Below are 17154 nucleotides of genomic sequence, written 5' to 3' on the forward strand. Positions count from 1 at the left end.
GAATTAATAGCGTAGATAAAGTTCAGACTTCCTCCAACAGAGGAGTTTCAACTGGCGCACATTTTGAATTAGCGGTGTGGAGGTGTACCGCCCGGTACAATTATTATTATTATTATTATTATTATTATTATTATTATTATTATTAATGAATAACATGTTTGGTGTTGAAATGAACTGTTCTGCAAACGACGTGGTGCTGAACTCGTACTGTTGTGGCTGTTGTTATCTCATCTTCTTCCATAATTGGTCTTGACCTACTTTCCTGTTAGAGTGTGATGGCCCATATGTGGTCTTGTTTACTCATACACCTTGTCAGAAGGGAAGACTATACTAAAAACCTATAATATTCAAACATGCTAGTTAATCTCATTTCACATGTCCAGATGGCTCAAACAGAGACTATTGATACGCATACAACAGCTCTATGTGATGTTTCAGATATATTTAAGTGAAATTCAATTCTCAAATATGGTTCGCAATTTGCATAATTGGATTCAATCGTGAATCAGAAGTAAGATAGCGACCGCTAAATGAATATAACTACCAAGTTATACTAATACAGACTATAAATTCTCAGAGAACTGAACATAGCCTCTGGTAACCATTCAAGTTATTAGATGTTCTATAAGATCTCCAACTATTAGAGATTAGGTGTGTCATCCAAACTATTAGATATACTGTAAGATATCCAAAATATTAGATCTCAAGTTATTCTCCCAACTATTAGATGCCAAACTATCCTGACATGGGCTTAAATAAATTTTGCCATCTCACTTGCCTCCCCTCTTCATGGTCATCCCTTACACACAGATATACAGTAGCTGGCTAATCACTGAGGTAGCCTCTAAATGACGGGGCCACATGCTATTCAAATTTTTGTCACGAGGCTCGTAGCTTGACCATGCTTACGGTAAAGTTGAAAACTCTCTTTGTCACCCGGAATTTTCTCATATCTGAGACAATATGTGTTAAATTTAGAATTGTTGCACAATAAAATGCCAGCTCTTAGGTCTTTAATTACTCGTTGAAATATTACTGTTTAAAATTCAACAAATCCCACTTATTTACAGATATAAATGATTACAAAAGACTTCCCTTAAGCATGATAATTAATAACACAATCAAAATGATCAAAGTCAGAATATAAAATATATTGAATTGAGTTAATAAATGATTATAATTATAATGAATGCCGAGGGAAATCTGCAACTCAGTTGTACAGTTACAAAGTGAACTTAAAAAAAATTAATACCGTTTGGATGTCTAAATAAATATTGAATTATAACCTTCAAGTTTTGCAGTCTGTCAAAGCATGAAATATAACACTTAGAACACTATAACATATCTGCAAAAGAACACATTAATGAATAGACTGACATGATTAATTTTGACAACATCCTCTGATTCTATCAAACGTTTTAAACATGCATACACACCATGTATGTACAGTACGGTATTTTTTCTTCTTCTTTATCTGTTTACCTCCAGGCTCGGTTTTTCTCTCGGACTCAGCGAGAGATCCCTCCTCTATCACGTCAACGGCAGTGTCCTTGAGCTTCAGACTCTGGGTCGGGGTATACAACGGGGGAGAATGACCAGTACCTCGCCCGGGCGGCCTCACCTGTTATGCTGAACAGGGGCCTTGCGGGGGGATGGGATGATTGGAAGGGATAGATAAGGAAGAGGGAAGGAAGCAGCCGTGGCCTTAAGTTAGGTACCATCCCGGCATTCGCCTGAAGGAGAAGTTCGAAACCACGGAAAACCACTTTGAGGATGGCTGAGGTGGAAATTGAACCCACCTCTACTCAGTTGACCTCCCGAGGCTGAGTGGACCCCATTCCATCCCTCGTACCACTTTTCAAATTTCGTGGCAGAGCCAGGAATCGAACCTGGGCCTCCGGGGGTGGCAGTTAATCACACTAACCACTACACCAAAGATGCGGACACAGTATTTTTTACATTGTGTAAATGACTGCGAATGGATGATTTTATAAACAAGTGTGACAAATTATATGAATGTTGAAGTCTGTTATTGACACTTTAATATACTTGAGGAAATTGTCTAGGGCAATGGAGTTATCAGATGTGGAGAACTAGAGTTGTACCTAAGTTGAGTACCGGTACAGATATACTAGCTCTTTAGCCTACAGGCGATGCAACATCGTATGATGTGATACGAGTGATAGTCTGCTATACATGATACTGTTTTTTGGACAGACTGTGTTTGTTTACCAGGGGTCACTTTGAGATATTAGGAATACTCTGCCAGTGTTTAAGAAAGTTTTCAAATCTACTTAGAGAGTTTGAAAGCGAGGGTCACACTGCTGACGTACGAGTGTGCAATCTGTCATTCTAGGAAATCGCACAGTCAATGTGTTGTATGTTTATTGCACAAATGTTATAGACAGCATGTTCTGGATGTCCGTCACAGACAAATGCTAGAGCAGTCATGTTAGACAGAACAGCATAATGTACTTTGGTAGGTGAGTGCAAGGCATTACTCCTGTGAGGACTGGCACTATATTAGCCTATGGTAATAGGCAGTGACATAACTAAGAATGGAGGGCCTGCCCGCAAAATAATGTTTTGGGTCCCTTTCTTCAAATTCGGACATAGTGCTAGAATGATGTTCCCTACATTAATCGCAGTATGCTTACATACTAGCATAAAACTTTATAATCGCCTTTTCAACAGTGTTGCACTCAGTATCAGATAACAAAGACATGATATCTTTACTCTCCAAATATTTCTTTCTCATTGACGAGATTTAAACACTGCAATTTGCATCATGTAGCTACCTCCCAGTATCCATTGTTACACATCCAATCAATTTAATGTAAAAAATTTCATTTTTAGTATTAAACAGGTGGAAAACCCTACCTTTATCTTTGAATGTATACATCCAGTCAAAGCGTGCATACACATGGCATAAAGGACGTTTACTTGTTTCTGCACTATATTCCTTGAGAAAACTTTGTAATTATAGACATCCTAATTTATGCAGATTGATAACTTCACATTTTGATGGTAGACACTCACACAATTTTTCCTTCTTATCACAAACACTAGATCTGCTCCTGACAAATGAATGTTTATGACCATAGCAAAAATGTGATATGGAATATCTACTTTTTCCCACTGCAGTCCCAGGTTCTTTTTAATCCATTCTGTCTGCCTTTTATCTTCATCTGCTTGCAGACAGTACCAGTAAGGGAAAGGTGGGCTAAATACTAAATTGATGACTTTTGGTGCCCACAATACAGTGCAGTCCAACACACCTACCTCTTTAAACACAAATTTGTTCCCAGTCAGGTTGAAGCCTTGACCCCCTACGGCACTTAATGCCATTGAAAGGGCTTTGGCCTGCCCAGTGACCGCTGCTCAGCCTGAAGGCCTGCAGATTACGAGGGGCCATGTGGTCAGCTCGACGCATCCCCTCGGCTGTTATTCTGGGATTTCAAGACCGGGGCCACCATCTCACCGTCAGATAGCTCCTCAATTCTAACCACGTAGGCTGAGTGGACCTCGAACCAGCCCCTCAGGTCGGGAGAAAAATCCCTGATCTGGTTGAAGCCTTGAACATCAACTATAAATTTTTTTGTCATGGTGAAATAAAAAGCACACAACTCTCCAGCACAGTATCTTTTCAACTAAGTAAAAAAAAATCCTAATTACAGCATATTTAAAGTCTTGAGTTTTCGAGAGAGAGAGAGCCTGATAGCGAACAAGTCTAAGCATGCATGACTGTGTCCATGTGATTACTACATGTCAAAACAGCCCAGAGGCTAGCGCAGCAAGTGAGTGTGAAGAGGGAGAGGAGGAGGTGGAGGTTGAGGCAGAGGTTGAGGTTGAGGTTTAAGTCCTATAACAGCATGCATAAAATAACATATAAGTAGAGTTGGGAAGTAATTGAACAAAAGTAATCAAGATACTTGTAATGATTACATTCTAAGTAATTTTTACTTGTAATCATTAATTTTAACAATAATTTTTACATTCTAGTAATTGATATTCATCACACAGAAGCAGAAATGTGAACAAATAAATTATGATGAAGAAAACCTTTTAATTTCTATTACAGGAGAAGAAGTAGCTTTACCAGTTCTGAATGTGGTACCGGTACTTTTTTAACTCTCCAATACTTCCAAAGACACCCCAATGATGTTCTTAAAATTAAACCCAGGTATTTCTTCAAGTGCTCCAGTGTGGTGTCTTTTCAGTAAATGCAGAGATGTACATTGAGGATTAGCATTGAGAATTTTAAGAACCAATTAATTTATTTGCAAAGTAAATGAAAAGTCATTTCAAATGCTAAAAGTCATAAACTAAAATTAAAAAATGATGGAAAAAGACCATTTCAAAAAATTCTGTACATGTTTAGTCTCACATAGTGATAATAGCCACTTAATGCCTCTATGCTAAAAAATAAAAATAAAAAAAAAACCAGACAAAATGAAGTAATAAATTTCTTTGCCCTGCAAACATTTGTATTATTCCAGCCCCAAGCAAAAAAATAATCAGTGATTTACTTAAAATTAACATTCTGCAAAGTAATTGTAATTTTACCGATTACTTTTTGAAAAAGTAATTTGTAATCGTAATTGAGTAATATATTTCTCAAATAACTGAAAAGGAGCCCAATTAATTTTTTCTTGTACCGTACTCTTCCCATCACTGCATATAAACCAAGAATAGATATGAAATTAGTTATAAAACTAGACACCCCTATCCCATATTTTTGAATATATACGGAAGAAAGGTAGAAGTGTTATGTAAAGATATAGAGGAAGTAAAACGAAACATTTTAAGCTATAGAACAGTTTTCTACGACTACCAGTTTAGAAGATAACTTACTGAATTTTTAAATTAAGGGATGTTTTTCATCTCAATGTATTTTTATTCTAAAAGTACTGTAATTTGAAGTATAGTTTGAGACTGTTCTTAATGTTAGAGGTTATTTTTGCCCAAAATTCTAAAATAAAGAGTTGATATATAAACTGTTAAACAATTATTTTTGATAAAGTTTAAGCTAAAAAGCAGTTTTCTAGGGCCACCAGTTTGGGAGATAATGAATTTTTAAGTTAAGGGATGTTTTCACCCCCTCTCACTAGTACACTTTAAGACACTACTACAGTTACTACAGCAACACAGATTATTAAAAAAATCTACATACATATAAGTACACGAGGCTGATGACCTCGATTTTACAAAGCTCCTAATGAATCAACAACAACTTAAATAACTATTTGTGAATGAGAAAACATTAAACAAATAGTTAAGAAAAAAAATGCGTACAGTTACTTTGTACTTGGTAGGACATACCAATCATAAAATAATAATAATCTAGTAAGTAAGTTTGGCACCCCTGTGAGGTTAACCCTCGAAGTGGCGGTCATTTATCCAGTAGTGGCAGCAATATTTTACCGGTGTCGCAGACTCTTAGTATAAATTGTGTTAAAAATCGTTGACATGTTATACATACATAAACAGCACAACCCCTTTAACCTCAAAAGTGTAAGGAATAAGATTATTATGACACTAAAGCTGTTCAGTTGCAATTCAGCTAGCGAGGTGAACGGACGTAGTGCTGAACGTGCAGGAAGTATAGGAGTGCGCGAACATGGGAGTTACAATCGAACAATACAGATGTGCTATAGGCAGATGGCATGCCCGATGTATGATGAAGTCGTTACAAACGGTGAAAAATGATCTCAACATCACTTGTACAGTAGTGTCATTAGTTGTAGTGATGGTACTATTAGTGATTGGCAGAGTGGAGATGAACCCTGGCCGAGGACTGACATGGGAAAATATTGAGAAGATCAAAGAGGCCATGCAAGAATGCCATGCAGAAAAGACCAAAGAAATGTTACTAGAACAGAAAAATGAATTCAAGGACTTGAAATCATTTATACAAACAGAACTGAAGGATATTAAAGAGAGTGTATCACAAAATAAAAACGAAATATATGGTATGAAGACGAAAGCATTGGAGATAGAAGAAAAATTAAGGAAACTCGAGGAAAAAGAAAAAACACGGTCGAAAGAAGATAGGAAGAAAAACATAATAATCTACGGATTGGCAGAACCAGTAAGAGAGAACTTCAATGACCTGATAGATAGAGTACTCTCTCTAATCAGAGAGAATTTGAAAATAGAGTGCAACGAGAGTGATATTGATAACGCCTTTAGATTAGGAAGAAATATGGGAAAAAGACCAGTAAAAGTCTGCATGGTATCTGGTTTGAAGGCTCGAAAATTTTTGGAAAACACGAGAAACCTGAAAGGCATGAAGATATGGATCAAGAAAGATCTCGACAAGGAAGAAATGGAGAATGTACGAACACTACGTTTTCATCAAGGAAAAGCTAGGCATTCGGGACTAAAAGCCTTTATACGTGGAAACAGACTCATAATATCGGACGATTCGTGGAGCAGGACATGGACAGCTGGGCAGCTCCGTGAGCTAGGACATTGTCCTGATACGTCAGCTAAGCGGAAGAACAGCAGTCCAGTGAGTGACGCCAGCACTCCTGAGTCAACAGGTACGTGTGCAAACCTACCAAGCAGGGACAATGAACTGGATGTTGTGACGACAGAAACTAGACATCACCAACCCAGGAGATCAACCCAAGAAGAAGTGGCCCAGAGGAAGCAAGACACCGCAGGGAGAAAAGAAGAAAAGAAACGTAAGCCAGAGTTAAATTTAAAGGACATATGGGCAAAGAAAGGATTGACAAGGTCTGAGGAATCTAGAGGGTTAGAGGAGGAAATAATTAGCTCCCCAAGTGGATCTATTATACAATTAGAAAACCCACGAATAACGAGAAGCAAGGCCCTGGTAGCATCAGATATACCTATGAACAAATAACTAGACTGGGTAGTGGGATTAATCAACATAGAGGGTATATTAAGTAAACTGGGAAATAATGAATTTATTGATTTAATGAGAGAGAGTGAGATTATTGGGATAGTAGAGACATGGTTGCCGCCTAGCAAAAATGTGAAAATACCGGGATTTAAGGTCTGGAGTAAAACAAAATATAAAAGAAGTACGAAAGGGCGTCACCCAGGAGGGATAACAGTTATCGTAAAAGACGAAATTTGCAAACAAGTGGAGATATGGGAATCAGGATGTGAGGAAATGATCTGGGTCAAAACCAAAAAAGGAAACCAAAAGGGGAGAGTTATGTTTATTGGCTTTGGTTACAATCACCCATCGGGGTCCCCGTTTGAGAAGGAAAATTTCTTTGAAGATCTCGTTGATGCAGTAAATCAGATAAAATTACTAAATGAAGAAGCAGGAATAATTATAATGGGTGATTTCAACGCAAGGGTTGGCTTAAATAATCCATTATATGATAAAGAAATCGGGGAAATATTAATAGAAAGAAGGAGAAGCAAAGACAAAGAGTGTAATAAAAATGGAGAGAAATTATTAGAAATATGCACGATTGAGGAATTGTACATCTTAAATGGGGGGTGGCTGGGAGATGAATCAGGCAACCTAACATATATAGTAGAGTCAGGAGGAAGTGTTATAGACCTAGTGTTGGCATCTAGAGAGGCTTTAACTCTTATTAAAGAAATCGAGGTAAAAAATTGGACAGCGTCTCATCATTTCCCAGTAGTTATTCGGCTACTGAGAGAGGAAGATAATAAAGTAGACAAACAATTCTTTAACTATGAACAGAGAAAATTAGTAAGATACAGGTGGAGTGAGGAAAAGAGAGAACAATTTAGAGATTACTATAGGGGTAAAACCTTTGAAATTCTGAGAATAGGCATGGAGTATATGATAGAGGATAATAACCTAGATGAAGCAATAAGAATGCTTGAAAGATCAATAGAAGTAGCTGGTAAAAAAATGGTTGTGAGTAAGAGTAGACAATATAAAAGAAATGTATGGTATACGGAGGAGTGTAAAGAAGAAAAATCAAGTGATCAAGGCTTTAAAAAGGTATAGAAATGAGGGATCTCAGGTCTTACGAGTAGATTTTTGTAACCAGAGGAAGGAATACAAAGATTTAATAAGCGACAAGAAAAGAAAATGGCAGGACAAAGAGTCAAAAATATTACTTAAGTACTGTAAAGAAAATGAAACAAAGAAAGTATGGAACAAAATTAGCACAATATATAAAGGTTATAAAAGCTATGATCAAGTAAAAATATCCAATGAGGAATGGTTAACGTATTTTAAGGGGTTATTAGGGGGTAATGACACATGGGAAGAGAACAGAAACGAAATTGGTATACTGAGACATATGGAGTTTACGCTGCCTATACTAGACGATATAATAACCACAGACGAGGTACTAGATGTAATGAAAAAAGGGAAGGGTGGAAAATCAGGTGCTGCTAATGGAATTACGCATGAATTCTGGAAAGAGATAGGTAACAATGGTCAGATGATTGAAATAATAACTAAAATATTCAATAAAATATTTGAGGGAAGAAAAATTCCAAGATCTTGGCAGGAAGGAGTAATTTGCCCGATCTACAAAAGAAAGGGAGAAAGATCGAATGCAAACAACTATAGAGGGATTACATTGTTGGACTCACTAAGTAAGATCTACACTGGGATTTTAGCTAAAAGAATTATGAAATGGGCAGAAGATTACTCTATTCTCTCGGTATACCAATCAGGATTCAGGAAAAGAATGAGAACTACAGACAATGTATTTATAATCAAAACATTAATGGACAAGTACATAAGAAAGAAAGGTGGTAGACTATACATTGCAGCAATAGACCTACAAAAAGCTTTTGATTCAGTTAGCAGACGGGCGGTCGTTGTGAAGCTGGCTGGAATAGGAATGTTAATGAAAATGATTAAAGCCATAGAAGAATTATATGCCGAAGTGATATATTCAATTAAAGTCAAAGAAGATTTAATGATAGGCAAGATCCACTCGAACATTGGACTTAAGCAGGGATGTAAACTATCACCAATACTGTTTTTGCTTTTTATTAATGATGTAATAGAATGCCTAGGGAAGGAGGATAGGACTAGCCCTTGCTTATACAATAAAGATATCCCCGGCCTAGTCTTCGCAGACGACATCCTGCTGCTCTCACTAACAACAGGTGGTATGCAAAGTAACCTCAAAAAAATGGTGGAATACTGTAATACATAGAGTTTGAAAATAAATACCAAGAAAACAAAAGTAATGGTTTGTAAAAGAGGAAATAAATTAAAAATAAATGAAAAGCGATGGTGGTTAGATGGTGTTGAATTAGAAGTTGTAATTAGAATATTTAGGAATGATATTAACAAAGAATGGGCTGTGGAAGGAACAGATACGCCATGCAAAAATAAAAGGTTTGGCCGCTCTATCAAGTATAAAGGCCTTAGAAAAGAAGATGCGTAATTTAGAATACAAGCTACATAAAAATGTTTTTAATGCTCTTGTGGTAACAAAAGCACTGTATGGGGTTGAAATATGGGGTATAGAAGTTGATAAAAAAGAACTAGATGTCATAAGTAACAAATTCTGTAAAATAATAATGGGTCTACCAGAATGTTCAGCAAATAGTGGAGTGAGAACTATATGTGGAGATATCAGCATCCAAGCAGACATAAGTAAGAAAATAGTAAAATATTGGTTAAGATTAAAAAGAGGAGAGGGGAGGGAAATATTAAACCTAGCTTACCAGCACCAGATGAGACACTTGGATGAGGATTATTGGTTATCGAAAGTAAAAAGTATGCTAAACAAAATAGGAATGGGGCTATATTGGGATAAGGAGATGAACGGTAAAGAAAACAGCTTCATTAAAATATTAATGATTAGAGTAAAGGTCATAGAGAGACAGACGATTAGGGCAGAATGTGAAACTAAAAGAACACTAGTAGAATTTTGTGGAATTATCCAAAACATGTCAATAAGAAAAAAAAGAATCACAAATAGGGAACTAAGAGGTGTGTTGTGGTGGCTTTTGGGTTTATACAAAAATAAGGGAATAAGAGAGAACCATAACGTAAATCATTGTTTATTTTGTGACGACATAATGGGAGAAGCCCATTTACTGAGAACATGTAAGGGAACGGAGGCACTGAGAAATAAATACCTTGGAGAAGATTATAAATTAAAAGTAGAAAGAGAGAAATAATTTTATACAATAACCAAATTGTTAAATAATGGATCACCCCAGGAAAACTAGCTAAATTTTTCTGTATTCTAAGAAGCACGTGGAAGAAAGAAAGTAAAATGAGATTAGTAATAACAGACAGTAATAACAGTATTAGTAAATGATAGTAAATGTAATATACATGAGCATGAGGATGACTGTACAACAAGAGATCTTGAAAATATCAGATATGTATTCATTATAGAGTTTAAGTCGCTAAGAACTAAGGGCGACTATAGTTATAAGTTTAGCATTATGTTTCTTTTATAATTCTTCAGTGTTCCTTCATACATTAGATACTGTATATTTCTAAGTAGTAGATTTAGTTCATCAATATGTTAACAGTAACGAGTTCCTTACAATGAGGTTGTTTGCTGTTTGTTAGCCTGTTTTATTTTGCTGTGGGATTGTTAGTTAGTTTGTTTTGGCTGCTGTAGTACAGTAGAGTAGGGAGAGGAGGAGATAGGCCTAACCTATCTCAAGCCCAGTGTTGACTCAGTACTTCTGCATGTGTAGATTAGAGTAAGGTGTGATGACAATGTAAGTTACAAGCGCAGCAGAGAGATAATATGATGATTGTACAACAAGAGATCTCGGAAATAGCAGATATGTATGAGTTAATAAGATTTCAAGAAGTATGTGGCAGAAGGAAACGAAAAGATATTAGCACTAACTGCAAGTATTGTTACTGTTAAACAAGCACTTGCATCAAATATAGTAATGGTAAGATACATGGTGGCATTTAAGCAAGCATTGGAATAGATTGATATACCTGAAAAGGTTATTTAAATGCCTATGAAGGCGCTTTTGTGACTTGCCTGAAAAGGTTTCACATAATATGTAGTATCTGCTGGAAAGTGGGTATTCACACTTATTTAATTTATTTCTGCTGTGAAGTAGAAGTTTGTGCTTTTTGTTAGTTTGCCGCGAGGTGAGCAGTTATATTGTTTGATAATGATCATTTTTCGTTAATTTAAGTGTATAAATATACTAAGGTAAGATACATGTTGTCCTAGACAATATAGCAATGCTAATGTCTAGGACAAAACACATTTTATTTAGTATAGTTAAACAAATGTAAGAGGAAAATGTAAAATGTTAGGCATGTATCAAAATTGAACAAATTGCAATAAAAGAGTGCTCTCTCCCATAATTCCGAAATCCGGAACTAGGGGATGGGCGTACTCCATCTACTCTACTCTACTCTACACTAAAGCTGTTATTTATCATCCACAAAGTGTAAGACCAAAAATATATTGAATTTGTTTATATTATTTATTTTTGCAAACGTTTTTCTATATATAATATGTTTAAATTGAGGTAAATTTAGAAAAATGACATATTCAAAAGGAGCACCAGTTCCTAGTAAATAGTTGCATACCGGTATATAGTTTATAATACTGTTCTTAGCTGGAAAAAATATACAACAATGTATACAACAATTGTATGATACCACTTGTACATTTCACTCAGAGTCACTTGGGTGGGTCTTTCTTTTTACTTCATGACTGTCAGGCCTCCAGAAGTGCACTAGTTTATGATAACACCCCTGGTGAATACCACCATTACATCCTGGACACCGGAATATAGACTTCTTCTTCTTTTCTTGCAAGCACACAACACATAGGCGATTTTTATTCTGTGGCAAGTTTTCGAGAGCATGGGAGGGGCCTCCTGCATGACCTGTTGGCCTCACAACTGGAATTGGGAGCTGTTCATTTAGCAATCCCCTATCTATACTGACCATGAAGTCTCATCTTGCTAAAGGCTTATCAGTGTTCTTTACGTACAGGATGTGTGCGTCAAATAATGTCTATCTAAATGATTTGAAAAAATTTGCTTCCGGTACCTTCTGGTGGGTCTGGAACAAGTGACATGGAAAATGCACTTTATTATCTACACCTCCCATGAAGATATTGTACTTATGAATCAGTAGTGGTTTCAACCCTTCATTTCCCTTTCGACTCCTTACAACATTGTCCTCAGCGTGACATCCAGCTGTGAGACAATAAACTGGTTTCCGTGTTTTCGTCTCTTTATAAGCAACGAGTAGAACGTCTCCTTGCCTAAAGTAAACGGTTCCCCTAGTTCAAAAGTTTTGTACCTAAAATAATCTGAGACAGTTCCTTTGAAGATTTATTCACTGTTCCTGTGAGGAAATGATTCAGTATTACTGACATGAGTGCATATCAACACTTCAGATTGATATCAGAAGGAATACTGGCTCAGCTGAGACATACGTGTGGCTGGCCGCTGCGTTAGCAGCTAGCACAAGACAGCGGAATTATGACGCTACTTTGGCAAAGATTTACACTAGATTAGTGCAAGATGTTATTATACAAACTATTTCATGATTATGACCGAACATTTCTCCTTCAATTGATTCGTAATTAGCACATTTCGATAAATAATAATTCGATTATCGAAATAAAATAAAGAGCATGTCAAAATGCCTGATATCAGGCGTTTGCCACTTGGAGGGTTAAGCCTCGTGCCAAATCCAAGCTATGCCCACATTTCAAATCGCCCAACAAGCGACATCACACCTACGCTGCATGCACACTTTTAAATCTCCCGCACTGTGACATCACACACTCAACAGCCAATCAGTGTTTCGTCTGCTATTCCCCCAATCATAATTATTATAATTATTCCACCAATCATAATTATTTTTAAAATATCCCCCTCCTGCCTCTCTTATCAACCATATGGTACTGTTGAGCAACCTATGGGCTCAGTTTTACTTAATTTATTGAGTAAACACTAAATGTGTCACCAGTCATTCCAACACCGAGCAAACTTTATTCTGCCTTAAAAAATTCAGCTACATTTGCCGGGTTTGAACCTGCAATGTTGAGATTTAGAGGCCAACACTCTGCCTCTGGTCCACAGAGGAAGCTACATAATTTAATGAATGAATGTGAATAAATGGTGGTTCTTTGAGAGGTGTACCAGATTTCCTGATTGACTTCGCAAGGCCACTGCTCGATACTTGAGAGGTAGTATTTTGACAAGTTTGCTAGTCTTGAAGGCAGACTTTCACCATAGAAATACAATACCATATCAAACACTCAATGCCAAAACAGGTAACAGCTACTACTAATGCTCCAAGCAGTGTAAGCTGAAGCAACAGTTTGGTGCTCAAAATAATGATTGTTGCCTCTGTGATTACTAGCAGGTTTTTAAATTTTCTTTTAAATGCTGAGCTGTAACACCACAAAAGTGAAAAGTGTGTTTGGTATATTTTTTGCAAGAAATATCAATGGCAGCATGGAAGTGTGTTGCTTTCACGTTTCCACGAATTAAGAAATGTAAGCTATGATGTCCAATTAGAGTAGAATTTCTTCCTTATAAGAGATAAATTCAGGTTTTTTTTTCTTTGCAAGTTGTTTTACATCGCACCGACTCAGATAGGTCTTATGGCGATGATGGGACAGGAATAGGCTAGGAATGGGAAGGAAGCAGCCGTGACCTTAATTAAGGTACAGCCCCAGCCTGGTGTGAAAATGGGAAACCACGGAAAACCATCTTCAGGGCTGCCAACAGTGGGGTTTGAACCCACTATCTCCCGAATACTGGATACTGGGCGTACTTAAGCGACTGCAGCTATCGAGCTTGGTTAAATTTAGTTTTAGTTTTATATTTAGTTCATTAACTTTGATTATTTGCTGTTGCTATAGTCTTGTATTCTAATCCTGCAGTTATGCTGAGTGGGTTCATGAAAGTCAAAGGGTGGATTTAGATACTTTATTCAAGAAATATGATCCCAAGAAACAGAAGAACAACATGATTTGTGCAATACAATTTCAGCCATTGGATTTTAGGAATCTGAATTTAACCACTCAAGTGTACAAAAGATTTTTATCATTCAGACTACTTAATGAAAATGAAAACCTACAACCTGTTTTCCAGTCTTTGACCAGGTCAGGGATGTAATGAATGAACCATATATAGGCTATTATTACAATGGGGTCACCACTCCACTTATTATCACATGCAATGTTCAATGTACCAATGTGATATCAATTCATGGTACAGTAATAGGTTGAAGAACAAAGCTATTCCTTCTCTCAGCAGGGAAGATGGTATCCAGTATAAAAGACCTACACCAAAGAAAATAATGAGAGAAGACAGTGAATATTCTCATGGCATTTCCATTCAAGAAATGTAAATGAATTTATAGGTTTTGATCCATAAAAATTATTTTTGCTTCATAGCTTAGTTCAGTCTGAGAATATGACTGTGATATTACTATTGCAACTGTTGGTTTAAACATTAATCTCTTTTCTGTTTTTTATGTTTGACTAGGGAATTCTTTGGTACTACAAGTCCATATGCAGATCTTCTAGACTATTTATGGAAGCCTTTACCTCTCTACTCACTTCCAGAAGGAAAAGGAGTTAAACGCAAAGAACCGCCTTTGATAAGACCTCTCCTACTAACACTGAATGAGGTATCCTATGTATCAAATGTTTTACTTTCAAAACATGCCTTTAAATAAAATGTCAATATAAATTTTATATTTCAAAAGAACAACAAAACAGAACATCAATTTCCAAGTCCTGTATCTCCTGTTTCCACAGCAGCTGGTAAGAATACATTCTATGAGATTTCCTGCCTTCTTCAATAAAATTAACAAGGCACACTATAACTAGCATGTAAATTGGATTAATGTAAATCTCAAAAATACCTTATAAATTGTTAATCAAATTATGAATTAATTCTAGCATCAAAATAGCATTCATTATATATGAAGGATATTCAACATCTTTGTTCCAGAATACATTTTAAGACTGTTTAGACTCATTAATGGTAAATGAATTACCTTGTTGTCCTGGAAATCAATTATTGGGGATGTCTGTTTCCAAATAGTTGATGGTGCTCCAATGAAGTAATTCATTTGCCACTAAAAACTAGACAAATTTTTATAATTCCTTATAACTGTTATCATCACTTCATAATTGATATCAACACTGAAAATTTTAGAGTTCTTTAGACTGTGTACAGTAGACAGTATTCATCTTATCTTCTACAATTTTCTACTATTTTAAGTTGAATATTGTTAACATCTGGGTTATGATGGATGATTGCTTCGATACTGGGCAGTCTGGGAATGTGATACTCATAGCATGCTGTATTCTCCTCTTTATTTTCTTCTTCTTCTTCTTTTTGAGCCATCTCCTCACAGAAGGTTGGTTGACGATCATGGAATCACCATCATCTGTGGATCCTTCCAACAGGCTGGGAAAGATTTGTGTAAACGATATGCCTCCATCTGCTTCTGTCATTGTAAACTTCTCTCATTACATCTTCCATTGCCTCCCCCTTTCTTTTTTTTTTTTTAGATCTTCTTTAATATGGTCCAACCACATCCTTCTGGGATGTCTGACTGGTCTTTTTCTAAGCACTTTCTAGGAATCTGCAGCTCCTGTATTCGTTTTACATGGACAAACCATTTCGGCTGTGCATCTCTCTCTTTCCTCCATTGTTGAGGACCTGCATGTTTCTTGTGATGTAATCAGTCCTGATTCTGTCCTTCTCGTCTTCTGCATAGCTGATCTTAGAAACTTCATTTCACATGCTTATAATTTATTAATGTCTCGTGTATGGAATACACGTGCCTCCACAATGTATGTCATGATTAGTACAAGGTATGATTTTAACACTTTCTGTTTCATTCTTACAGGAACTGCCTTGTACCAGACTAGATACAACACTTGGTAGAAGAAGTTGGATACTTTGGACACTATTTTGTACTTCTAATTTTAACATTCCCATTACTGGAGACAGCTAAAATTTTTCACACGCATTGAATTCTTTCTCCATCAAGTGTAAGATTACAATGAGTCGATCTTCAACTCATTTTCATTGCCACTGTTTTCTGTTTGCTCACAGTTAACTTATATTATTTAAATTTGGGCTCCAAAAATACAATCTCCTTTGTATCTTCTGCTCTGTCTCTTCCCGATGGCAACATTATCAGCAAAGACAAATGCTTTCAAATCACCAACATCTACAACTTTAATTTCATTGATAATGATATCCATGAATGTGATGAAGAGTAGTGGAGACAAAGCCTTGTTGTACTCCTCTCCTTGTTTGAAACCATTTTATCTATAATTTCTCATTTGCACACTGCTCTTATAACCTACATAAAACATTTAGAACTTCCAAATTAGAGATTTTAGAATTTTTTTCTTTCTAGGCTCTCTGTTATTTCATCAGCAGGTGCAGAGATGAGGTAGTCATGACTGGTCTGTGGCTCTACACTACACCGACCAACCAAGGGGAAGAATGGTGGCCACTGCTCTACATCTGCATTTGGGAGAAAGTAAGGGGCTGGTCCCCACCAACAACTGTCCTGAGAAAGTTTTTTTGTTGTTTTCCATTCTCCTGCACTAAAGCGAATGCTGGGACAGATCCTAGTATAGGTCACGGCCGCCAACCCTCTCTGAACATCTCCTTCACCGAATCAACTCTCCCTGGCCTTAGAGATGGTGTTATTGTCCAGAAGGCCCTTTCAGGGATGGAATAAAAACTTGTGTAGTAGTAGTCTCTTATTTTACTTCTTGGCATGCTGTCATGTCTTTTTTAATCCAGAAAAACACAGCAATTAGGTCTTTTCCCCTCTCCCAGTACAATTTCTTTATCTGTGAAAAGGCAAAGATGAGATCCATTGTCCCTCTACTCTACCATGTTCTTCAAATTGGTGTTCTGTTCTTGCTCTTGGTCTCTTCTCTATCATCTTTTCCATTAAGGCAGTGTGACAGCCTAAGTGGATATTCTACTCACTTGTCACTTGTGCTGCTCCAAAAATCCAATCTCCTCTAAGCCTCCTGTTCTGTCTATTAAAGATCACATGTATATAGTTGGTACACTTCCTCCTATTTCCTTTGTGCCCATCTTGGCAGGTTTAATCCTGGCTCATTCCGGTGGTATTTGAAGGGGCTCAAATATGTCAGCCTTGTATTGGTAGATTTACTGGCACTTAAAAGAATTCCCGCAGAACACAATTCTGTTACC

At 36.7% G+C, this 17154-nt stretch overlaps 1 protein-coding gene across 1 annotated transcript in view; it reads left to right on the forward strand.

Annotated features, from left to right (window-relative positions):
• Nucleotides 1-17154, forward strand: part of DnaJ-1 (DnaJ-like-1) — a 96154-nt gene that overhangs the window by 13488 nt on the left and 65512 nt on the right. Inside the window, exon 3 of the mRNA XM_067143155.2 lies at nt 14440-14584. Coding sequence (XP_066999256.2) covers nt 14440-14584 — 145 coding nt within the window. The remainder of the gene's footprint in view (nt 1-14439; nt 14585-17154) is intronic.

This window comes from Anabrus simplex, chromosome 1 (assembly GCF_040414725.1).
Source record: "Anabrus simplex isolate iqAnaSimp1 chromosome 1, ASM4041472v1, whole genome shotgun sequence".
NCBI classification, from domain to species: Eukaryota; Metazoa; Arthropoda; class Insecta; order Orthoptera; family Tettigoniidae; genus Anabrus; species Anabrus simplex.